The sequence below is a fragment of the Aquila chrysaetos genome, chromosome 11 (genome assembly GCF_900496995.4).
Source record: "Aquila chrysaetos chrysaetos chromosome 11, bAquChr1.4, whole genome shotgun sequence".
Classification (NCBI taxonomy): Eukaryota; Metazoa; Chordata; class Aves; order Accipitriformes; family Accipitridae; genus Aquila; species Aquila chrysaetos.
Genome location: NC_044014.1, coordinates 14,885,238 through 14,909,262, shown reverse-complemented (window position 1 = coordinate 14,909,262; position 24,025 = coordinate 14,885,238). Strand labels below are relative to the sequence as shown.

General features: G+C 50.8%; 2 protein-coding genes across 9 annotated transcripts in view; one reads left to right on the top strand and one right to left on the bottom strand.

Moving 5' to 3' along the window:
* The window catches only part of CNNM2 (cyclin and CBS domain divalent metal cation transport mediator 2), a 129,150-nt gene extending 119,515 nt beyond the window's left edge, over positions 1-9,635 (top strand). For both annotated transcript variants that reach the window (XM_030030226.2, XM_030030227.2), the window contains one exon: positions 1,314-9,635. In XM_030030226.2, the coding sequence (XP_029886086.1) occupies positions 1,314-1,523 (210 nt within the window). In that variant the 3' untranslated portion in view covers positions 1,524-9,635. The remainder of the gene's footprint in view (positions 1-1,313) is intronic.
* A 3,307-nt stretch (positions 9,636-12,942) lies between these two features.
* NT5C2 (5'-nucleotidase, cytosolic II) overlaps positions 12,943-24,025 on the bottom strand; it is a 63,850-nt gene continuing 52,767 nt past the window's right edge. For all 7 annotated transcript variants that reach the window (XM_030029646.1, XM_030029641.1, XM_030029642.1 and 4 more), the window contains 12 exons: positions 23,965-24,022; positions 22,551-22,644; positions 21,482-21,535; positions 20,227-20,310; positions 19,449-19,490; positions 18,188-18,295; positions 17,768-17,834; positions 16,925-17,095; positions 16,007-16,058; positions 15,697-15,757; positions 14,971-15,147; positions 12,943-14,737 (listed from right to left, as the gene is read on the bottom strand). In XM_030029646.1, coding sequence (XP_029885506.1) covers positions 14,474-14,737; positions 14,971-15,147; positions 15,697-15,757; positions 16,007-16,058; positions 16,925-17,095; positions 17,768-17,834; positions 18,188-18,295; positions 19,449-19,490; positions 20,227-20,310; positions 21,482-21,535; positions 22,551-22,644; positions 23,965-24,022 — 1,232 coding nt within the window. In that variant the 3' untranslated portion in view covers positions 12,943-14,473. The remainder of the gene's footprint in view (positions 14,738-14,970; positions 15,148-15,696; positions 15,758-16,006; positions 16,059-16,924; positions 17,096-17,767; positions 17,835-18,187; positions 18,296-19,448; positions 19,491-20,226; positions 20,311-21,481; positions 21,536-22,550; positions 22,645-23,964; positions 24,023-24,025) is intronic.

The window sequence follows — 24,025 nt, the reverse complement described above, 5'->3', positions numbered from 1 at the left end:
TGCATTCAAAACTTGACAGATGCAAGTGTACTGCTGATGGTTCAAGTCTTCAAGGTTTAGATCAGTAAATGTTTATCACTGGGCAAGTGATTCTCACTACAGATTTGGATGGCTAATCTGCTGTAAAGAGCAGCTGCTCATCTTATGCTGGTTTATGTGGAGTCCTTCCAACTCTCACTGTGTTCATACTGAGGCTAATGAATGCTAAACTGTCTGGTGTCTCCGCAATAAGACTTGCACACCTCTTTTTGCATCACTCTGCTTTACACATAGGACAGAGTACTTAACATTAGTGTTTTCACTGTGCCATGTGGGCATTTGTTCAATTAATACCTTGTAAACCAGGGTTGTGACCTGCTCGTGCATGTTTGGATTTTGCTTTTGGAGTTGTGGCCTTGTCCATCTGACTCTCTCCATTTCCAGTCCCTCTCTTGGGTTGCTACTGAGACTTATGGTTTTCTAAAAGTCTTGTTTCACCTCTTCCACCTTCCTGCCTGCTGAGATAACCCACTGCTGTTGTAGCACACGGGGCTGCCAGTGCGCATGCATCCTGCTGCCTGTCCTGGCTGAGAAGGCTGATCCAGAGGAGTTCATGGGGCTGGTTGCTTGTGGCTCCAGGAGGAATTCTCCCCTCTACCACCATATGCAGATATATGGGGCTATAGGCTTCCTTGCCTCTGGGGCATTGTGGGCAGTGATACTCCGTGCTCTAGGCCAGCTCCCATCATGACTGTTCTGCTGAGTGCAGCCAGCTCTTGCAGAGAGCAGTGGAAGACTTCATGGGTTGCTAATTTGGACTCATCTCTATGGAGATCCCAGTCTTTTCTAGAATCGAACGTCCTTATGTATCAGAATAAGGCTGTAGCTCCTGCTGCATTTGCTGGCCTAGACAAGAGCAGTAATGCTTGTACCCTCTGGCTCTATAGGGACTCTTAGAGCCTCACCAGGAGCTCACTGAAGTTGGGAGAAAGACTTCACTGAACTCTGGTTCTGGCCTTAAAAATGTGCATGGTTAGAAGGAAATGGAGATCTGATTTTAAAATCTCTGCATAGGGATAAATCCCTGCCTTTGAACAGCATGGTGATCGCACAGCTCTGTGCTTCCACCCTGTCTGGAAATGTCACCATGCTGTGGTTTTGAGTTGGGATGCTCTAGACTTGCAAAGCGCAGGGATGTTTTACAGAAACAGGTAAACAGGGGTTGAAGTGTGATCATCTGGAAAGGGAGGGCACTTTATTTTCTCAGTGTGTCCCATGGGAGACACAAAAGCATGACTGGCTGTTTTTGTTCCTTCCTTCTGTTCTTGGAGCAGATCTCAAGACAGCAGTACCAAAATGCCCTGATGGCATCCCGGATGGACAAAACACCTCAGTCCTCGGACAGTGAAAACACTAAAATCGAACTGACTCTTACGGAGCTGCATGACGGTTTGCCGGACGAGACAGCAAACCTGCTGAACGAACAGAACTGTGTGACTCACAACAAGCCCAACCACAGTATGCACAGTGAAGGAGCCATCTAGGAGCTGACTCCCCACAACCCACCCATCCCATCTCCTCAGCAGGACCAGCCCTTGCTCCTTCCTGCCTCCTCCCCGAGTGTGAACACCGTTAATATGTGCTTGCAACACTGTGCTGCATCCAGTGTTCTGAGACCAAAGACTTTTGCGTCCGTTCTGGGAGCAGAAGAGGAAGAAACAGGAAGAAAGGAGCAAAGAGCAAGAGAGACTAAAGCCCCAAGCGTACTTTGGGAATGGTGAGCCACCCTTGAGAACGATGAAAATACTTCTTGCAAAGTAGAATCATGTTTATTTTTTATCTGTATTTTTGATCCTTGTTGGGTTTTTCCTCCTCAAACACATATGGAGAAGTTTTAAAGCTCCTCCAGTTATTTTTTCAAGAGAGATCATGTTTTTAAAAAGTATTTTGCAGAGTTTTAAATTGTTTCTGTCCCTCCCTAACCTCAAATGGGCTCTGTCGTGGTTTTGTGAATTTGGCTCCAATGTCCTTAGGCCTCTTTTCACCTCTCTCTGGTCCTTTTTGTTGCCCTGTTGAAGAAATCAGTAACTGGTACTTGTATGTTATTTGTGTCCTAAGAATGAGCAAGCTTCAAGGAACCTCTGGTTTCAGCCACCTGGAGGGCCAAGGGATGAGTATTATTACATTCTTCCAGTTAGTTTCAGGGAAGGTGTGGTTACTTTCATATTTAATGATCTCTCAAATTTCAGAAGGTTTCTTTGTAAAACAGGCAAAAGCATTGTTACACTTACAGTTTTGTAACCTCCAAAAACTTTGTGTATGTTGAAGATGATACTGGGGGGGAAGGAGTTAATTAGCACAACTGCAGTCTCGTGAGATGAAAGCCAGGTGTAATTTTCCCTGGTGAAGTAACTGGATGATTTTTCATTGATGTTCTTGACAATGGCATGGTGAAGTAATGTGCGCACCCCAAAATGACAAGCTCTTAAGCACTAATGTGCTGTAGCGGTCTGCACATCATTAGCTTGGCCAGAGCAGATGTGCAGTCTTTGCTAAATAACGGAGAACATCAGTCCCCGTCCCCCCCTTCAATCTCTAGTATTAACACAAAAGATGCTGCTACAATTACGCCCAAAGTACGTCCTCCAGGTGACAGTAAACCTCTGCCAGTGCAAGGATGGACTCCGCTGAGGAGCCGGGACCATCCTCTCCAAGAACAGACAAAACTTTCCGGACGCGAGTGTATTGCACTTCAGGGATTCGGAGAGGTTCGTTTCCATGCTGTTCCCAGCCACATTCCTTCCTTTGAGTGGATTTAGCGCGTTTACTTCTCTCTTGCCCCGTTTAACAGCCATTTTAGGGATTACCATGGTAGCTAAGCAGAGAGCCTCCCACCCAGCTGCCACTAGTGCAGGGCACCCTGTGTTGGGCAGCAGAAACCAATTCCTCCACCCCAAAAACCTGAATGCAGACTGGGTGCAAGCAAGAGGCACACAGTGGCAGTTGTGCATCACACATTTCCCCACTCCCACAGATGGAGTCTTAAGTCCTCAAATGAAAAAAAAGTCGTGTGTCCCCCCCTTCCCTGATCCTCTCTCCTTCCAGTGCTGTCTCAAACAAAATGTGAACGTTGCCCTCAGTATCTTGAGTGATTAATAAATCAGGCATTGCGGTTCTCTCTGTTTCAAGGTCCTTCCATGGCCCCTGGCTATGTAGCATTTCCCTTCCTTTCCTTACACCCAGATAATCTCATCTGACCCTCAGAGAAGCCCCCAGCCCCACATGCAGCTGCCAGAGCTCTCTGTGCCTGCATGCCTGCCCTGTCTCTCCTGCTCGCTGGCTGGGGAAGGCACTTGCCGCAAGTTCCCGCGGTCCGTCTTTGCGAATGGTGGCTGGAAAGGTGCAATATTTTGCTGCAGGATCTCCCTGCAAGAAATTGGAGTGTGTGGTGTCAGAGCCGATTGGGTCTGCGTGTATCTCCTCCTCTCTCTTTCGGCTTCAGAAAGCACCCCGAATTTTTGCTGTCCTCCCTGATGGGAAAGGTGCACTTTTTCCTTGGAGCAACCCATGAGGATGAAGTCCCCACAAGGGGGCATAGAAATTGCACAGTATCTAACTTGTGCAGCCAGGGAGGAGGAAACGGGGCCCCCAAAACCTTACTCTTACATTTAGCTTTTTATGAACTTTCTTTGAGTCCCATCTAAAAGCGTTTCCTTAGTCTCCATCCTCGCTCTGATGCGCACCAGCCCGCCACCACTGAGAGCACACGGCTCAGCATTGGCACAGGCTGACTTAAGCCCTGCTTGCTCCCGGAGAGCTGCCAATATTGCACCTTTCTCGCAAAGCAAAATGTTGAGATGTTACAGTGTTTGTCCTCGGCGAGGGACTCGCCTTGCCAGTTTTTATCTAGCGTTGCTGAATGTAAAAGTTTGTCGGAAGTGTTTGACACGGTGGTGAACTTGAGATGCAGTATCCGTTTTGTCAAACCTGCCGAAGGAGGGGAGGCTCAAGTCAAGGCAGCTCTCTCTCTGGGACGAGGTTGCTTGCTGGATCTGACTTCTGCTTCTTATGGCAGGTTATGGATTTGTTTGTGTCTGTTTCCCTTTTAAAAAAAAAAAAAAAAAAAAAAAAAGCAAAAAAAAAAAAAGCCAATTTTTCCAACCAAAGCCATGTGATCCCAAAGCAAATACCTCCTGCTTCTGCCCATGCTGCACTGTTCCAAAATTTCCAGGCGATTTTTTGCATGACTGTTTTTCATCACTTGTACAGATCCAATAATGGAAAGTGAAATAATTTCCATAAAAATAGTTGATTATAGATGTGTTTCATATGGAAAATATGTACCTGACCCAGAGGGGTTAGGAGCTGCTACTACTAATTAGCTTGAAGAACAAAGCATGGTCCTCTCCCCGGAGGGGAAGAAATCCAGTCTCCCTGTTCTCAGGGTATTTACAGTTTTACTGTTTAACAAATGCAAGGGGTTCCCAGCCTTCGTGGTGGGAACCATCACAAGCAGAGGAGCCCAGTGCCCAGCTCAGGATCACTTCTGAGCCTCTGGACAGCGTTTGCCGGCGCCGGGGCTTGGCTCTCCCAACTGCAGTGGAGATGCCATGGCGTCTGAGTCTGCCCTTGCAGCGAGTGTCCTGCCAGAGCAGGTCTGCTTTCTCTGCCTCGCTGGCTGCTCGCCTGCATTCAGGTGGGCCCAGATGCCAGGTGCCGTGCCGTCAGTGCCATAAGGACGTGTGGCGCGGGACACCAGCTGGTGGCTTTGGGAATCGTTGGACTTGACCTCAGACCTCGGCAAGGCTTTGACTCGTAGAAAGGATACTGCATCTTCCTATGTCAGCTCCTACTGCCGCCTTTGTTCCCCTCATCCATCTGCCTCTGGGTGCAGGCAGAGGGGTGGACGATGGCCTGTTGGCCAGGGGAGGCTGGGAGGGCATCTAGCCATGGTTTCTACTGTCAATACAATTTTGCACAAGAGTTCTTTGAAGTGAGGTTTTCAACACTAATATCTTAAATGCACAACTGTGAATTATAACTTTTACACTCCTGTTGGTTGAATTTCCTTTAAATGAAATGAACCTGAATCTGTTGTAACTATGATTTATTTTTTTTTTAATTCTGTGTATTGCCAAATCTTTGTAAAGAGTGAAGGTATGTTCTTGCTTTCCAATGAGAATCTTTCTCCAAACGAGACTGACTCTGGTGACGTGGAGATCATACGAAGCACGCTAGTTCTGAGTGGAGAGGGGCTCAGGGTGGGCTTAGCAACCAACCTCGGCCTCTCTGTAGACCCCAAGCTCAGACCCTCCAGAGTTTACAAAGCGCTTGTTGTTTTATTCCCAGCTTGTCCACTCCCTGAAATCCCTGTGCAGCTGATGGCGGCTGCCCCAGAGGAGCTCAGGACCGGGTATCCCGCAGAGGGATGAGGGATGCTGGCAGGGTGTCCAGGCTGGCCGGGGAGCAGGGGCCCCGAGGCTGGCGTGGCAGGACGAGGTGCTTCCCCCATCCAGTTGCACCTGCAGAGTGAGCTCCACGAGGCAGGTCCTTCCACTGCTCTCCACTTCTGCTCTGAACCTGTAGTCATGTGTCGTTCTCTCTTATGCTCTTTGTGCCCCCACGCATGCTCCTGCTCCAGACTGAGCAGGGACGGGATGATGCCGAGACCTGTGCGGGGCAGCTGGAGCTGGAGTTGACTGCTCAAGGCTTGCAGTTCTTGGGCCTCGTTGGAAGAGGGGTCAGCCACTCATTCACATTGTGCTCACTGTTCTGTTCCTCCTCTCTTCTCCTGGACTTACTCCCCTTTTCCTCACCACAGGGTTATTTTTTTTGGTTTTTGTTCTTCTTTTCTTTAAGTGCCTTTTTGTGCGGGTGGAGCTGGCAAGAGTAGGAGTCTCAGGATATGGCCCTTTGCACTCACCTCAGACCGAGAGAAAGCTCAGGGGGACCAGGGCGAGTTGCCCGTGATGGCCCACTGACATCGCCTATTGCTGCTTCTCAGTCTTTAGGGCCCAGCTCAGATGAGGATGGGATTTTGGCACCGGTGGTGTCAGGCTCTGGCTCAGATCAGCTCAAAGAAAACCAAAGAGGTTGCTTTGTGCGAGGGGCTGCTTGGGCAGCAGTGGTGCTTCCTGTGATCTCTGCAGAGCTCAGCCGAGGGCCGTGGGGGTGTGGATGGCAAAGAGCAGCACTGTCTCCTCACGAGCATCCCTGTGTAAGTATCCTGTGTGATGGAGAACACAGCCGCGTTCTCCAGGACCCCTTGGAACATACATCTTCCTTGTGCTGAAATACACTATCTATAGAAATCATTCCCACACGAAAGATGTACCATATTTTATATGCTATCTAATACACACGTCTGTGGTTTTAAAACTAGTACCTGTGTACCAGTTGTCAAGTTATCCAGTGTCTGGATTACCAGTAGTAAACTGGGGCTGGGGGGTGGGGAAGGATGCTGCAGAGAGTACCTCTTGTGATGCTAACTTGACGCTTCATCCCAAAGGTGTCTGACCAGCATTGAGGGATTCCTGCGTTCATGCTGTCATGTGCAAAGCTGGCACAAAGCAGAAAACCAGCATGTGCTGAAAGGCTCGGTGTGATACAGACCCAGGCTTGCTGCCCACCCTGCTGCCTGGCTCTACACTGGGGCTCTAAATAGACCCAAAGAAGTACTTGGTCCTTGGATACTGAGGGTTGGTTTGGCCCAACGGTGAAATGATGAGCTTAACTAACATGACTGAAAGCTGGGCATCTTTTCATGGCAGAGGAGAGAGCAGCCTTCATCCTGACTTGACCAGCAGAGAGGACAAGTTCTACACTACAAGCTGGGCTGGGAAGCCGCCCTCGTCCCTGCTCTGTTGTTATACTTGGTCCATCAGTTGCAGGTCTCTTGTCGGTGTGATCTCTGTGGCGATACTGGCCTCACTCCCATGCATCAGCAGCACAGGGGGCTTGGAGACATCCATGGCTTCCCGCAGAGCCCCCCAGACAGTCCTGCTCGGTGACTTGCTGTTGTCCTGGAGCCTGGCTTCAAGCTGGGTTGTGTTCCTCCGTGGTTAGTTTCACGGCTGCATCCTTGAGGCCGTGTCCAGGCAAGGGGATGCTGTTGCTGTGGGTCCAAGGCGGTACAGTTGAGCTTTTGGGTCTGATTGTGCGTATTTGTGTTTCTGTTTAGAAGCCGGATGCTGAGCCTGGGGAGGCCAGAGCATTCCCTAGGAGAAAGCCTGGGATGCCAGGTTATCCCAGGGCCCTTCCCTGAGCTGCAGGGATAGGAAGGGGGTGCTGGAAAGCTGCCTCCAGCCCGTGGCACGGTACAGGTGCTGGAGGGAGGCATTTCACAGATCGGTAGTGCTGAACTCCGTCAAAGTGACATCTTGTTGTTCTTGTTATCCTGAGGTCAGGCTCTGTAGTGGTTCTGCACCTTGGAAATACGGTACTGAAAGCTGCTGGTCTTCTGTCTCCAGCTGAAAAACATCTTTCTGCTCTCTCCTGAGGTTTCTCGTTTGGGCCCTGTTTTCCTCTGAGCGGGGCCGATCACTGGGATCCTGCAGAGGACGGTGCCCTGGCTGTTCTCACCCCTCCAGCGCAGATTTCTGGCTAATGAAGTGCTTGATGTTTAATCCTCCCCCGAGTAGGAGAGGTTTGGCCGTTCTTGACAGAAGCTGCCTGTCATAGAGCTGGGCTCAAGGTTTGCCAGCTGTTGTGAGCCAAACAAGTGCCTGAAACGTGCAAAGGCTGCAGGTGGCTCCGATGCTCCACAGGTGGATTTGATCTTTCTGTTGTCTTCTCCTCCTGGAAGCAGTGCGGCAGTCAGTTGATAGCAGGGTTTGTTGGGGAGGAAGGGCTTGTCCCAGTATTTAGTGCTTGGCGGAGCAGTCTAGCGTCCTATTTCAGCTGTTTGGAGACCGCAAAGCTTTATAAAAGGAGGTGTGTTTTTATCCTCTGGGCATCACTTTTGTACCAAATCCTTCCAAGTTGAAGTGAGAAACTTGTAAGTGTCAGATGAGATGAGTAGCCTGGATCATAGGCCTTTAGGTGGAAGTGCCAATACTGAATGCATGCCTTCTGGATTCGCCCAAATGTCAATGCGGGAGGGTGGAGGGGACTCCCGGTGAGCTCCTCTGTTCTCAGAAGTGACAGACTGGCCGGGCCTAGATCAGCTCTAGCATCATCCCTGCTTTAAAGTCTCAGGTCCCGGCAGGCTGGGCTGGGCTGGTTTGGCCGGCGGGTTTTTACCCAGGGTACGCGCTCTGTCCTTCTGCATCGTGCTGGCTTGAATTCAGCAATGTGGCTTTCTGCGGCTGCTGCTCTCGCGTCGGCCGTGGCTGTTCCTCTGCTCTTCTCGCTGCGGTTTGGTTGAGCGTTCAGGAAGGCGAGAGAAGGAGGTGCAGCAGTCAGGAGCCGGCGACGCTGTGGCCGTCCTGTCTTCATTCCTCACACTAAGGGTGGGAGGTGCTGCTCAAGGGACTCTGCCTTCCTCGCAGACCACGTGAAATTTGGAGAGTGGAAATCCACCAGGACCCCAGCACCAGTGCTCCGGTCCCATTTGATCCATGTTCTCACGAGCACAAGGGTGGCTTACGAGCAGTTCAGGGTCAGGCCCTGCTGAGGCACCTCAGAGCTCTTGGCGCGTGCTTTCTCCAGCACATGTAGCTGCAGAGCCAACCTCGACACCTGATCACAGGGCAGGTGCCCGGATGCCAAACTCATTGACTCTGAAAAGCCACATACTTGAGGAGGGTTCCTGGAAGCCGTGAGCGGCTGGTGCTCAGCAGCCGGAGGTCTCACACCAAACCTTTCTCCCGCAGTCGGGTCCTTCCTGGCTGCCCTGAGCCTCCTCCCGGCCGCCGCTGGCTCGGCCTGGATCCCCCCCTGCTCAGAAGCGTGGCGGCTCTCCCTCCGCAGTGCGTTTTCATGGCTATCTGAACCCGCTCAGCCACTCCGGCCGGCTCTTCCCTGTGTCTTATTTGCCATCATACATGGTCTTTGCGAATTGTATCATATTGTACATGACTTCGGGTTTCCAGAGTTGTAGTGTTCTGACTACAGTATTTCCATGTGTGTATATAAACCTGAATAAGCACAACTGAAATCCTGAATGAAGTGTATACGTTTCATATACTGATTGTCATACAAATGAATTTTATAATTATTCCAATTTTGTTGTAGATTTCCAATCTTTCCTATTTATTTTGTACCAGATTTATTTGTATATTTTGTGATTTTGTTTAAGAGCATTTTGTTTATTTCTATTCTTTTTAGATAAATGATGATTTTTTTTCTGTTGAACATTCCAGTTTATGCATTTTTCCCTCCTCCATGCTCCCCCTTCATTTCCAAGGGATGGATTTTGACATGTGGGTGGTGGGGCTGATGTTGGTGATCCTGGACCCAGATCTCTGCTATTGGCACATCAGCGGTCTTTAATCTCCACTTCAGCTGTCAAGAGCCATGGAGAGGCTGGATCCTGTTCCCCTTAGAGCCAGGTCTTGCTCTTCGCTGTGGTGGGTCTGGGCCCGTAAGTCCTCGAGCCGGGGAGGTCTGTGACCAGGAGCTGGGAAGCTGGTGGCAACGGCAAGCAGCTGACTTTCTGAAGTTCCCTCAAGGGTGAGGGCCTTTTTCTTCTGCTAATAAAAACCCCTTATTTACAACCTGTTCTCCATATATCATGTTTGTTTGTCCGGAAGCATAGATGCTGTCTGTCGGTCCATCCGTAGCGCGTTCCTGGAAGGCGATGCGTGGCCGGGGGCCGCCAGCGCGGGACGTGGCTGGTGGTGACAGCAGCTCCATCGGACGGGAGTCGCTGGTGGAGTGAGTCTGTCTGTCTGTCCCCCCGCATTAGGTGCCGCTTCCTGCCGCCCCGGTGTCGGGGCTTTGGCAGCAGAGTTGTGCGGAGCCTGCGGCAACAGAGACGTATTTCTGCGCAGGAGAGCGAGCCTGTGCTTCGTCCCCTGCCCGGTGTCGCTTCCAGCTCCGCGCTGGCGGAGGAATGGCCAACCCTTGCCTGCGTGCCAGATACAGCCGTGCCCTGCGCCCATTTCGCGCTGCTGCCATCCCTCAACCCCGTCCTCCTCGCGGCCATTTCACCCAGCTGCTCTCCCTGCACTGGGCTTTCTTCCTTGCTCAGCTCTTCAGCTGCGCCCTGGGGTAGCGAGTTGGGCGGCATCCGCTCAAGCCTTGCGGTGGGGTTTGCTGCACCGGGTGCAGCCTCTGTCCCTGTTCTGTGCTGCAGGGTGGCCCCATCCCCCCGGACCTCGCTCCCCAGCGTCCATCGGCAGGATGGGGGGGGTGGCAGGTCCCGTGAGGACTTCTGCTCCCCTGCGTGTGCCTGTCCCTGGCAGCGGGTGGAGGATGGTGGGCTGCTGCAAGCAGGATGTGAGTAGAACTAATGTGAAGGCAGACTTTGGGGCTGGCTCTGACGGTGAAGAGCAACGGCGAGGAGGAGCAGGGCGGGTGAGCCTGGGGCTCCTGGAAGGGAGGGCGCGAGAGGCCAGGTCCCTGCAGGGCGATGGGATGGGTGTTGGCTGCGCTGTGGGAGCAGGGCAGGAGCGGCGCCCGAAGCGAAGGCAGCTGCACCCGGAGCTCTGCGTCCTCGAAGCGCCGGCAGCACCCGGGCTGCGCTCTGCCCTCCCTGCGTGGCTGGGCCCCACGCCACTGCGACAGCGGGGACGGGACCCCCAGCGCCGAAGGCCAGTTCTCACATACCGCGTGAGTCGTGCTCAAGGTCACCTTTTGTACCTACAGGTTGTTAAGTCCCGGTAAACCACCCGCCCCCACCCCGCTGCTGCGTCGCTCTGCCTGTGCCCCCGCCGTCCCCGTGCCAGCCCTGCGCTCCTGCCGCACGCCCTGCAGCCCGGCGGGCCCCCGGGCTGTTCCGCTGGAGGTGAGCACCCTCGCGCAGGGCCAGGGTGGGCTGGTGGCTCTGCACCTACAAAATTGCCTCGTCAACGTGTGCCGCGGGTGGCCGGGGCTTCAGGCACCGAGGTGGCAATAGCTGCTGCTCAGGGACCGGCACAGGGCTTTGCATCCTCCACCGAGGTGAGGTGTACCCTGACACTGGGTTTGCGCTTCAGCTGCAGTGGGCCCTCTCCCTGCTGAGAGAGGAGATGGTGTAAAGGAAGAGGAGCTGGGAGCATCTCTAGTTACTTTGACCTATACAGAAGTACTTGCTGGCAGTGGCCAACACAAAATGGCTATAGCTAAGGGCAGAGTGAGCCTTGGGCTCCTGTCCTTGGTAGAGTTTGCTTAGTGCAGCCACTGTGAGCCCCCTCCGTCTCTGCAGAGCACTGAGGGTGGGTGGCTGGGTGGGTGGGTGGTGGTGGAGAAAGTGGGAGCAATCCATCAGGTCAGCGAGCGCTTTTGCCGCAGGAGAAGCCACCGGTGGGTAACAGCGTGCTCGTCCCTTGGCGGGGGGAACAGGCTGCGGGGAGAGCGGCAGCAGCCTCGCACCAGCTGCGGCTGACGCTGGCTTTTCCTGGGGGGGCTTCGCCGAGCCGGTCGGAGACACAGGTACTGCCAGGCCACTGGCTTCCTGGGAGCAGCAGCTGGCGCAGGCCAGAGGTGCGGGCAGCTGCTGCCAGAGGTGTGGGCTGGAACACCGGGCTGCTGCCATCTCCCCCGTGCCAGCCGGGGCAAGAAGCTGCACCCTGGCTCTTGCGCGGTGGGTTCTTACTGCAACGCCAGCACGCAGCCGGTGCGGGATGGGCAGAGTGGCGCAAGGCCGGGCAGCAAGCAGTGCCTCTATGTCTGTCAGGCTCTGCCCGCCGCTTTCCCACCATCAAGTGAGGGTCAAATACTTTCCATTGCTCCAGCCTTGAAGAGTCTTCTCCCCATCACAGTCAGAAATAGCCCTGGGCTGGGTGTGAGCTATTTGTGGCGACCGGTTAGGAAGGAAGAATGCACGGAGCTCCCCAGACCTCCCTTCCCGCAGCCACATGCCCTCCCCAGCTGCTGAGCTAAAGCTTAAAAAATTCAAGTGGCTATACTTGGAGAAATGAGGTTTAAACATAGCAAAGTCCAGCATGGCCTTTAGTGAAAGGGCTCGGGAACAGCTCCCTCAAACCCTTCCTGCAGCTGACCTCGCTGTGGGTACACATTAGCTGCTCTCCAGACCCCAAAATCAAGGGGTCAGGGACCCAGCACTGGGTCAGGGGCTTTTAGCAATGCCTGAAGTGTCAGCTGTTGATTGTTGGCCACCTTCTGCAGCCATTTAGTGTTGCTTTTCTGTTTGGCACTTAGGGCTCTGGGTACTGAATATCCTTCTGTGGTAGCTCTGATGGTGGGGCCTCATCTGGTCTGGTCTGGTCGATACGAGGGGGTTTGTTTATAGGCGAGGGCTGAGCTCAGCAGCGTGCTGTCCTCGGGGCTGTCCCTGTCTTGGCCGGGCACAGCATACATGCAGCCTTTAGCTAGGCCAGCCAGTGCTGTTGCTGTGGCCAGCACTGGCCTTCCCTGGTTATTTTTCTCAGTTTAACTAGGTTTGCAGCTCCTGGTGAGTGTGAGCCGTGCTGTGCCAGCCCGGGTATGGTCATGCATGGTGGGGAGCGGCCCTTGGTAATGCCTATGGGAAACAGCCCTGGAAAGACGCAATGCTGGAGGTAGCTGCAGGGTAGGGGTGTTGCCCTTCCCACCATGGGAAAGCCCCTCCTCGCTCTCTGAATCCAGGCCAAAATGTTTCTCTGCCTCCCCGTGCCTCCCGGCTGAAGCCAATGGGGATAACAAAAGCCTCATGTTCCCCCATCGCTTCCTGCCCACCTGCTCCCTGGAGAGCAGACAAGCCCTTAAAGCCAGATCCAAAGCCACTGCTTGGTAATGCTTCACACAACCACTTTCCGGAGATGCTTTCCCTCTTCCGCAGCCACCCATCCCGCTGGGACCCCCACAGACCAGTCCTGGCTCTCCCTGCCACCTCCAACACAGCCCTCATCATCTCAGCAACGTGCCACAAAGCGCCAGGCATTTCTTAGAAACATCATCAATTTATTGACTTTAACAACTGCCACTACAGCAGCAGTGTTTCCTGCTCAGATGTTGGTGGTGTGGTTTTTCTTTTTTTATTTTCTCCTAAGGTACTTTAAAATGGAAAAAGAAAAGGATTAAATGAGTTTATGGTACTGAAACAACAGTCAAATTCGTTACAAGAGGGCCCTTGTTGTAATCCCTTCACAGCGAACGGCACAGGCTGGAGTAAGAGAGGCTGCACCCATAACACAGAGGAAAACCGCAGGGCGCTGCTGCCCAGTTGCGCGCCGGCCCCGCGCCTTCCCCGGGCTGGCTTTCAGGCACAAGGACCGCTTGCCCATCACCGGGGGACACCCCCGGTCCCCGCACGGCAGCCTGCAGCCGCCACCCTCCTTGGCCAGGGACGCGGGCTTGCCCACCGCAACCTGCGATGAGGCTGGTGCTTGCTCTGTGCCAGGCCGAAGACAAGGGAAGCTGCCAGCTGGAGTGGAGTTTCCCAGCTCCCACCACAGGGCTGGCCCTGTGGCATGTGCCAGTTTCCTCCGCTAGGGCAGACACACGTGGCCCGCAGCACCCTGGAATAACAGGCCCTTTCACTCCAGATGGCAGCTGGGTTTGTCTTTGGGATGCTTCACTTTCTTAAAGCTGAGTGGACAGAAAGGTCAGTAATAGGCAGTAGGAAAACAAACCAACTAACGTAATGCTAAAGCAGTAGCTTCAAGCTCCTGGGTTAATATTTACTGCTGAAACTACAGGAGTTGAGAACACAGTGTACGGCTCAGCTGTTTGAGAAATGCGTTGGAAATCATGCATCACATGCCAATGATGAAAGACAGCTTTGAAACACTGGGAGAGGATAACAAGTATCTACAAGCCGAGATGTGTACAGCTGCAGATATGGAAGAGCTGGAATCCCACCGCCATCTGTGACAGCCGGAGTAATCGAACCACTTACTTACACAAACTCGCACCAAGCAGAGGGTAAACTGAGTGCTGGAAGCCACAGCAACACCCTGGCTAACACGGGGATGGGGGCAGTTTGTCACCCAGAAGCAGAGGGTTAAGGGCAGCAACCTCAACGGGCAGGAGGATTTGGATCATTTTGTCTCCTGCAGGGCCCAGCACATCCCTTCCTTCTCCACAGCGAATGTATCAAATGGCAAAAAACCGTTCACAGGACACTGTACAAATGAAAATCAGATGAAACACATCATGGGAAAGGAAGAAACATGCAGCATCCCTAAATGTAATGGGAGCAGCATGACAGCACAGGTGGGCACTCCAGTCTGAATGCACCACCCAGGCAGAATCCATCAGCTTTTTGAACCGTCTGCAAAACTGAAAACAAGGGTCTCCTCCTAATTAGTGTTAATTTGTTTGTTAAAAGTTTCCAGACACTTTCAAAATGTGCCTTTGCAAGAATCACACCCCCCCCAACCCATCACCCCAAGGGCCCCAACAAAGGAATCTGCTCCTGATCACTGCTAGAGTCACGGTTTGTCTTCAGAGATGCTTTGCTTTTTCCTTCTTATTCCTCTTCCTCTTCCTCTTCCTCCTCTTCTTCCTCCTCTTCCTCTTCCTCATCATCATCTTCATCGTGGCAATGTGTGATTTCCTGAGGTGCCTGGGGGAAGAGGTTGGGCGGTTTGATCTCACTGATGGAGCGGGTCAGTTGATGCCGCTTGTAGTCAGAATCTTTAAAATCCACTGAGGTGCGATTGCGCGTGGCCATCGGCGACTCCTTCTCATTGATGTCGACGTGTGTGTGCTCTACCGTGGACTCATGTGGCATCTACACATGTAAGAGAGAGAGGAGATGGCAAGGCGTGTCCCAGTCCCAGGGTATCTCCCTGAGACACATGGAGAACAAACCCCAGAACGTGACCCTTTGGCCCATGGTGCATCAAATGCCACCCAACCCTCCAAGGTGCCATTCCTGGTGCTTGCAGCTTGTGGGAGTGTTAATGAACACAAGCACCGGCACCTCTGAGACCCCTGCCCACCTCCCTGGGGTCTGCAACTCACCAGGACATGGGCGGCTCTGAAGAGGTAGCTGAAGGGGTAGTAGAGGAGGTTGATGAAGGAGGCTGCATAGAGATCAGCATAGCGCATCACCTGGCTGGCAAACAGGGTCTGCCGAGAGCCGCTGCGGAAGAGGCTCCCCATCATCCCGTAGCACATGTCCATGTCATGGGTCACTTTCTACAAGCAAAGGGCAGGTTAGATCCTGGGCCGGGCAGGCAGCAGTGCAGAGCCACGACAACACTGAAGTGGAGTGCACTGAGGGGTTACATGAGATCTGCAAGGATCTCCAGCAAGCCTTTCTGTGCTCGTATCCCACGGCATCAGAGCACAGCTGAGTCCCAGCTAACAGAGGGGAAGGCGTCAGCGGGCTCAGGGCCAGCACCTGCCCCAGGCTGGCACCCCAGGGCTGGCTGAACCAGAGGCTACAGCCCCGCCAAGCTTGTGTGTGCCAGCACCCCGTTCTGCAGCACTGAGCACCATCAGTCAGTGCTGCTGTGTGCATGAGGAAGGAGACCCTATTCCAGACCAGGCTGCCTTTCAGGAGTGCCAGTGACACCAGTGAGCTGAGAAGCTCCTCTGTTTGCGTCCACAAAGACAGAACGGCTTTGCCAAGCCTGCCGTGCCCACCCAAAGGAAGAGCAAAGCATTTCAGGGCTGATCAGTGGGGTTGTGTTGTCAAGCCCTTTGGGATCCAAAAGGATGAAAAGGGATTTTTATGATTGGTACCTTAATGCGTCTCTGGATGGAGCTGATGTCAGGGCGTTCATTGCTGCTACTGTCCAGATGCCTAGTTACAGGCGAGAAGGTAAATACATGGTGTGAAAAGCCTTTCAGAACCAGATGCTGTGGGATGGGGTCTCAGGGGAGGGAGGCTGGTCTGGAGGGGAAGGTTGGTCTCGTGGGCAGAGCCCAGGGCCGAGTTAAAGGTCCGGCAGCAGTGCTGCTAACCCAACCCCAAGGTTTTGTCAGAGCCACTCATTAACTATCGCCAGGCTGGGAGAGGCAGCCCAAAAGTTGTCACTGTTTGAACACTCACTTGTATAGCTCGGCCAAGAAAATGTCCAGACTCTGCAGCTCTTCAAAAAGGGCTGGAAAATCCAGAAAAGAAAGGGGAAAAAGGTAAGTTTAAACTGTTGAAATGAAAAGGTCTGAAAGCAAACCCACCATCCTGCCCGCTCCCCTTGCATGACGGTTGAAGGGTACTGCACCAAGCAGCATGGCATCTCATGGCCACTGTGTAGGGAGAGGGTTCAGTCATGCTCTGTGCCACTGGCAGAGCTTTGGGCTTGGTTTCTGGTTGTCCCTTTTGGTTTTGAGGCTGAACCTTCACAGCTCTCACCAAAACCTTCCAACCAGCCATGGGGCAACTTGCATAACCCCCAGACCTATTTACACACCAAAGGGCAAACCTGGGAGAAAGGCAGTAGCACTGGAGGATGGGGAACACACAGCACTTTGGCAGCGGAGCAGCAGAGGGAGCGGGAGGAAGGAGGAGGAAGCGGCTGGTGAGCAGGGACTCCCTGCAGATGGGAGAGCAGTCATGGCTCAGGCATTATAGGGAGAATAACCCAGGTGTCTTGTCAGATACTTTTTACTAGAGAAGCCACAGCTCCATATGGGCAGAGGGAGAGGAGTTTTTGGAGCAGAGTTATGGATGAGGAACAACTCAACCCCACCCAGCTGCAGCTTCTTCCCCGGCCAAGCCAGCGCTTGGCTGATTATGCACAAGCGGCCTGGGAAAGAGCACAGGGAAGGCCTGGGACCCTGAGGCCAGCCCACGGAGAGCTGCCTCAGCTCTTGCCACCAACACCCAGACCCAGGGAAAAAGGGTGGAAGGGAGAAGTGGCAAGCCAGGGTGAGCTCTCCCCTGCACCCCTATGCCCTGGCAATCGCAGGGGTGCAGCACCAGGCAAGCAAGAGCAAAGCCTGGCCTGGGGTTTGCCCGGCTGCTGACCGCTTTTGTCTGTCCAGACGTGCAGCTCCTGCGCCAGCTCCGGGATCACCAGGAAGGTCCTCCAGCCCTGGCGCTTCTTGGATTTGAGTATGTCTCCAAAGATATGGTCTCCGATGTACAAGATATCCTTCCCTTTGGCACCCAGCAGGTCACAGACTGTGTCCGAAGAGCCTGAGAGAAGAACGGCATGGCTCAGAACGGGGAGCCAAAAGGAAACGCGTGGCTCATTTCAGAGGGCCAGGGTTAGGGACAGAGCAGGTGCATTTTCCTCCCAGAAACCTCCACTACTAAACGTAGCACCCTTGCTTGGCCATGGCACAGGGCACTGCCTGCCCACCTGGGAGTCTACCCAGGGGCAGCTTTGCCCACACGCACATGAACGGCAGCAGCAGAGGGGCCGTGCTGCCTCCCACCCCATGTGAGAGTAATGGAGCCCTGGGCATCACAGACAGCCCTGTATATCCACCTGCTGCCGTTCCCTGGCTCAGGGGACCCTCCAAGGGTGGTCACACTGGTGACAGCACAGTAAGTACAGCTGGGAACGTTGCATTGGGCCAGCTGCAGCTTCCCCTCCACCACAAGCCCTGCAGTGGCATTTCCCAGACCCTCCCTGGCATGGAAGAAAAGGGCGTTTGAGGAGGAACAGGTCCATTTCTTCCCTGCGTTGGGCAGTAACTATGACGGAGAGTTTCTGGTGCAGTGTGCAGAGGGCACGGTACAATGTGCTTTGGGAAACACAACCTTGCCTAGCGCCTGGCATAAGACATCTCACAGCCGGAGTGGCTGAAGGCCACGAGGGCATGTCAGAGCCACTCCCCAGGACAAGAAGGGTTCTTGCCTCACCTCCTGAGTACACAATGCCATGCTGCAGCGGGCCAGTGTAGGTACCAATCTTCAGCTTCCCGGTCACCTGAGGAAGGAGACATTGCGTTAGTACACAACAGCTGATGGTCTGGCTCTTTTCTGTCCTACTGATACATCACTCATTGTCCCTCTCTCTCACTCCCAGGCAGCCTAGAGGTGGCTTTGCACATTCTTTTCCTGTTTCTACCCGTGGTACGTTAGGGAAGCCAGCAAAGCCTCAAGCTCTGCTGTGCCCCAGGTGATGGGGTTGCTCAGGAATCACTAAGAGTTGAAGTCAGCCCACCATCTCTAGGGCAGGTCCTGTCTAAACACTGTGTTGCCCCGTTGCCACAAGGAGACACCACACAGGAGTTGCACGAGCCCTTCCATCTGTAGAAGTACCCTCCATATGCCACTCACCGTGTCCACCTGCCGCAACACAGTGCCTTCGCCAAAGAAGAGGGGTTTTCGCGCATCCACCAGGATCAGGTCGAAGTAGGACTGCCATGGTCGATGGGCACTCCCAGGCTGCAAACGCAAAAACAAACCCCAGAATCAGGCACAACACAATCAACCACAGGGAGTTTAACTGGAGTGTCATTGTCCATAGCCATAACCTTGTGACATTGCTGGTCCACCAAAATCCCCTAGCTCATACCTCTTATGGTAGGATGCTGGGTTACCAGCACCCTCTCCTAAAAGCACTCCCCTTTTGCGGCAAGCCCATCCCAACCCAGCCTAGCAGTGAGGACTGAGGTGTGAGACAGGAGAACTGCACTGAACATCCATGTCACAGCACAGCTGATGTGTAAAGAGATGCTGTAAATGACATCGCTGCCACTGTTTCTGAAGAGGACATCCTGCGTAGATCCAGACGCATGCAACTTCATGGCTTCAGCCACGCTGGTACATTTGCCAAGAGTGGGAAAATGCCTGGACTCTATTCTACAGAGCACAGCTTTGAATCACAGCCCTGCCCAAAGGACACTGGGCATTCATGAGCCCTTTCTGCTCCATGCTTCCACTCTTTCTGAGATCAAGACCACAGCAAGGAGTTTTTTGAGCTATCAGTTGCAGTGATTTTCCATGTTCTGAATACTTCTCCCTTGGCCACCTTTTACCTTTAGAGCACAGTGTGAAAACGCATCTTTTGAGTGTGAGATAGCCTCCCACTGGGAGATTGAGAAAGCAGTATAAATTCACCTCATAAGCCTCTCTCCAAAAGTTGCAGGCCTGAGTTTTGACCTCAGAAAACCAGAAAAAGCATGACTAAAACTTTTGGAGTTACCATAGTCAAGGCACAGTCAGCCATAAATTTTTCTGCTGTTTTATAAAACTCTTTCCTTTCCATCAAGGTTTTTTTTTAACATCATCTAAAACATTGTACAAGATTTCTAAGAAACCTGGCTGCAAAATGCCACAGTTAAAATGTGTTATCACTAAAATAATGTTATCATTAACACAGATTATTGTTTGAGACCAGATGATGCCTCTTTTCTCTTTGTTATATTGTATTTGCTTTGATCCCATTCAAATAGGACATGAAACAGCAAGTGTATTTTAACCAGATTAAAGCAACTAATCCCATGCAGCCGATGAAGCAGGATTAAAATGCTTTCCAGCTACACAGATAATTAGGCACATCAGTTTCTATTGGAACTGCAGTCTAGAAATCACATACCTTTGGTCCATGTGGAAAGTCAAACAAGTAAGTCATGATTTTCTGAAAGACAGAAAGAAAGTATTCAAAGATGCGTTTTTAAACACACATTTGTGTAGTTTATAAAAGCATACTTTTCTGCTTTTATTTTTTCAGGTTACAGAACTTTATTTTCAGGATTTACATGAAAGTCAGCATAAGATTTGGAGACAAGATGAATGGATGGAATTTAAAGTGACAGGAATTAAACTAGTAATTTTTATAATCAAAGAACACATTTGCCTCAGAAATCTGCACACTGCTGTATCTTGCAATGCTTTAAAATGGCATATAAAACTTTGGATTAGCAGTGTTGCAACATCCTGACATTTACCTGGAGTTGATGTCACTGTGTTTATTCCTACAGCACAGCAGACAGCCATTTTTGGCTCTTGGACCTCTCTAGGGCCATGGCTTTGGTGATCTGTCTGTACTCAGACTATCTCACTTAAAAGGAAAGTTCTGCATTTTAAAGGATGCTGAAACCTAAAATGAGTATCACTTTCAGCCTTTTAATTGCTGAGAAACTGAATGAGGCACAGAGGGACTTAAGCCAGGCCCATACTGGGTCAGTAGCAGAACCAGGACTACAAAAGATGACTCAAGACCTAATCTGCATTCACCATTAAACCATCCTACACCTAGCTTACAAAACACCCGATTCTCCACCAGAAGATGTCTTACCAAACCCCATACAAATGAATGGCTGGCTTTTGCTTATTCCATTATATACCAACACAACAATTCAAACAGCACTTACGTCTGTGTATTTATAGTCGCTGTTTGTGACGAGAAACACCTTCCCAACTTCATTCATGCGGCTGAGCAGCAGTGGCAGCTTCCCCTGAAAGCCAAGGAACATACAAGTCACACACAAAAGTTACAGAGATTTATCATGGGCAAAACACTCTCAACTATGATCCCACCAGACAAAACAAAACAAATCAAACCATCAAGCAAGCTCATGTGTTTTGCACTGGCCAGTGCCAGGAAAGCTGCTGGTTCGTCGACATAACACCCCTCCAGAGCACAGCCCAGGGGAGGAACGCGAGGGGGAAGGGCTCAGCAGGGCTACGGTTCCTTTGCCACAGTGCCAAGCACCCTGTGCTGCTCTCACCGATCTGCTCCATGGCAGGCACACTGGAGCAGCTCCTCCAGCTCCAAGTCCATTCCTGAAATGGGCTCAGAGGCAGGTGAAATCTGAGCTCGCATGAGCCACAAGTTAGAGTGCATTATAATTCCAACCTCAAATTAGGGAGAATTTATTCCTGGGGCTATTTTTATTGAATCATAAATCTCAGTCCATTACCAGAGTTGCTGATTACCTCACAGAACCGTTTCCTAAGAATTTTGCAGGCATGTAACTAGAAACAAGGTTAACTGCCTTAAAGTGATACTCTACCACAGAGCTCATCTAAACTGAAGAATAATTATACTGTAAGTGGTCCAGAGGGGCCTTCAACACTGCAGAGGGCAAAAGTAAGGGAACCACTGGAGCTTGCTCAATTAGACGTGCTCAACACACATTTTGGGGCTATCAAGAGACTGGACATTAGTGAGTCTTTCAGGATCTTTCCCTCAGTCCCTCATGGTTAAATGCATGTAACATTTTTGTTGGATGGCTAAGAAATACTTCTGTCTAAAAAGATGCTCATCTGTTGCTTTTTAAAAAGAGGACTGCTTGGGCAGAGAAAACATGGGCAGGGAACACAGTTGCTTTCACCACCAAAAGAAACAACGAGCCTTCCCAGCATATTCACCTGTGTCCCGTGATAACATTTCCTCTGGCTTTTACATTTTACGTAAAAAACGTGCACGTGAATACGAAATCACGTGGATCACTGGCTCAGAATAAAGGCTGTGTCCGAACTTTCCACTTTGTCTTTGGTTATTACAATAGAAATCACAGCGTTATCTGTTTTGTGATTTAGTAAAGCTAATCAGCATGTTTATTTCTTGCCTGCTTACTCAGTACAGAATGTCACGTAGCACAAGTAAAGTAACTTCACACTTACATCTTTCACCACATACTTTTCCAGATTCTCAAGGGTCTTTTCCTTGAGTGATCCCTGAAATAGAAACAACAGAACCCAGTGAGGTAATGGAAACTTATGATGTAAGAGACATCAAAGTAATGCCAACTTTCACACTTTAAAATGCTGTGAAAGTACAAACCAGGGCGAATCTGAACCAGTGACTCTAGAGATGAGAGGCTTTGAGTAGCAGGGACCATCACAAACTCTGTGATCCATCGATTCCCTCACCATGGTAAATAATCCACTTCAACAGCATTTTAACCCTTTCAGAAGGGAATACAATAGAAACAAACAAAAAATAGATTTGCCATACCAAACAAGACAGTCAACGACCTGTCTCCAACACTGACCATAATGCTTTACTCAAAGGCCAACTCCAACATGTATCACACAACACTGCATAAGGAAAGAAAAATAGATTCCTGACTTCTGCATGGCTAAAAGAACCACCACAAGTACAACTGTGAGCAGAGTTTTCCTGTGATGGTTCTCCATCCCACCCCAACAGAACTCTTGAATGAGGAAGGACAAGAAAATCAGGTCTTTAACCAGATGTTAATGCTCACAAAATTATATTCTAAGTTTGTGAATAAGTGTGTGAAAAAGATGAACTGCCTCTCCTCTCTAGAGAAGAGTTTACGTATTTCTCTGTTTAATGTGGGTACTTTTCAGACAACGTAAGATAGTACCAATGTAAACCATTTACAGTAAAATGCTGTTTTATTAATTAGGACAATGTACAAGTTGTGGACTGTAAGTGCAAATACCCTCATCGCATCATGTTCTAAAACCTGTGAATTACAGTACAAAAATGGAATCTGGGCACAATAAAAAGGAATAAATAGGAAGCCAAGACAGATACATTCCAGTACTAGGAGGGCAGTCAAGATCTTGGCTTACTCACATACAACTGCAATTTATTATTTGCTCACTAGGCGGCAAAGCTCTTGCCCAAAAGGTGGAATTACACATCTTAACTCATGAGTTAAAAAACAGTCCCTCTAACTCAGTTACAACTACAGACGACCCAAGGAGTTCTTGCAATCACCTTGTAATGAACCCAGTCAACAGCATCTCTGACATCCTGGAACATACTCCTGAAGGACATGAAGAGGTCTCCATCTTTAAACCCCGTTTCACAGCTGTGAGGAGAAAGAAGAGAGACTGTAGCGGCCAATCGCAGCAGGTAAGAAACACGTCAAGGAGAGAGACAGTTCAAAATGTTGTTTGGAGCTTGTGTTTTCATCTTACCATAATGGTTTCTTATTTACTACTTTACCGTGGCTCAGACTTGAAAGAAGGCTTCAACCAGAGTTCAACAGGATCTGTGTGTTACCCAAGAACGTTTGTTTAAATTTTAGGATGCGAGTTCCTAACTACAGGCCTGTAGCTCCATAGCACTAATACAGCTTTCTGTGACTGCAACTCTTATTTCTCCCCCACAGTATTACAAGGAGGAAAAAAGACTGGACTGTGCAGTTTGCAGCATTTTGCAGATTAATGGCACTGAGAAAGTAAGCAGAGTGCTGTTCTTTCTCCCTCTTTCCAACACTAAAAAAGGGGGTGCCATGGAAATCAACTAAATGTAATACTCGCTGCTGAGAGGAGGAACTACTTCTGTGCTGAACAGTTAGAGTTAACATCACAAATTCCCTCTACAAGATACTGTGGAGGTATCTTTGAGACACCCATGAGAGTTTGCATCAGAAGAAATCAAGGAGGATTAAACAGAGCTGTGTTTATTATGACAGCAATCATCACGCCTGTCCTGAGAAAGGACACTTCACCTGATGGATTGTCGGCATAAACAGTTCCTCTGCTCCCAGGTAAAATCCCATTAAACCTTTGCCTTCCACTCATATAATATGCAGAGACGACCCATCACATGAGTCAGCAGCACAGCAACATTCACATTTGCCAGTTCAAACTGCAGCTTGCTTTTATGCTTATACCTATTTGAAAGCTAGGTAAATACTCATGCTGCACAAACAGCCTTTCACACCACACTATGCCTGAGCATTTTACCTTTAAGCGAACAAAGTCCTCAATTATGACATGAGGGACTTGTGGTAACTGTCTGAGGAAATTTAGCCTTTCAGTTACCAGTTCAAACATGGCTCCAATGGACAGGGGTTCAAAATGAGCTGTCTAGTGCCTGTAATCACCCTGTAATGACTGTTTGGTCTTAGAAGCTGGCCCAAATACCAGTATCAGTCAGTATGGTGATACTGATATACCCTGTGAAGAAAACCCTCATAACCAGTCTCTGCTGTACACACAGATCATCTCGTCACCACTAAATTCTCTTAACGTCGAAAGAATAAGAGGCCTGAACTTTTCCCCACCAAAACCACTTGAGGGGCCTCCATTGATATTAAGAACAGCTCCATCGGTGCTGTATTGCTCTTGGCAGTAACGATCTTACTGTACCATCAGCACCTCGAACCAGAGGGAAGACGTACCTAGTGTACCGGTCACAGTTAGTAAAGAAATCCACTAGGCAAGCCAATAGGTAGGTCTCTG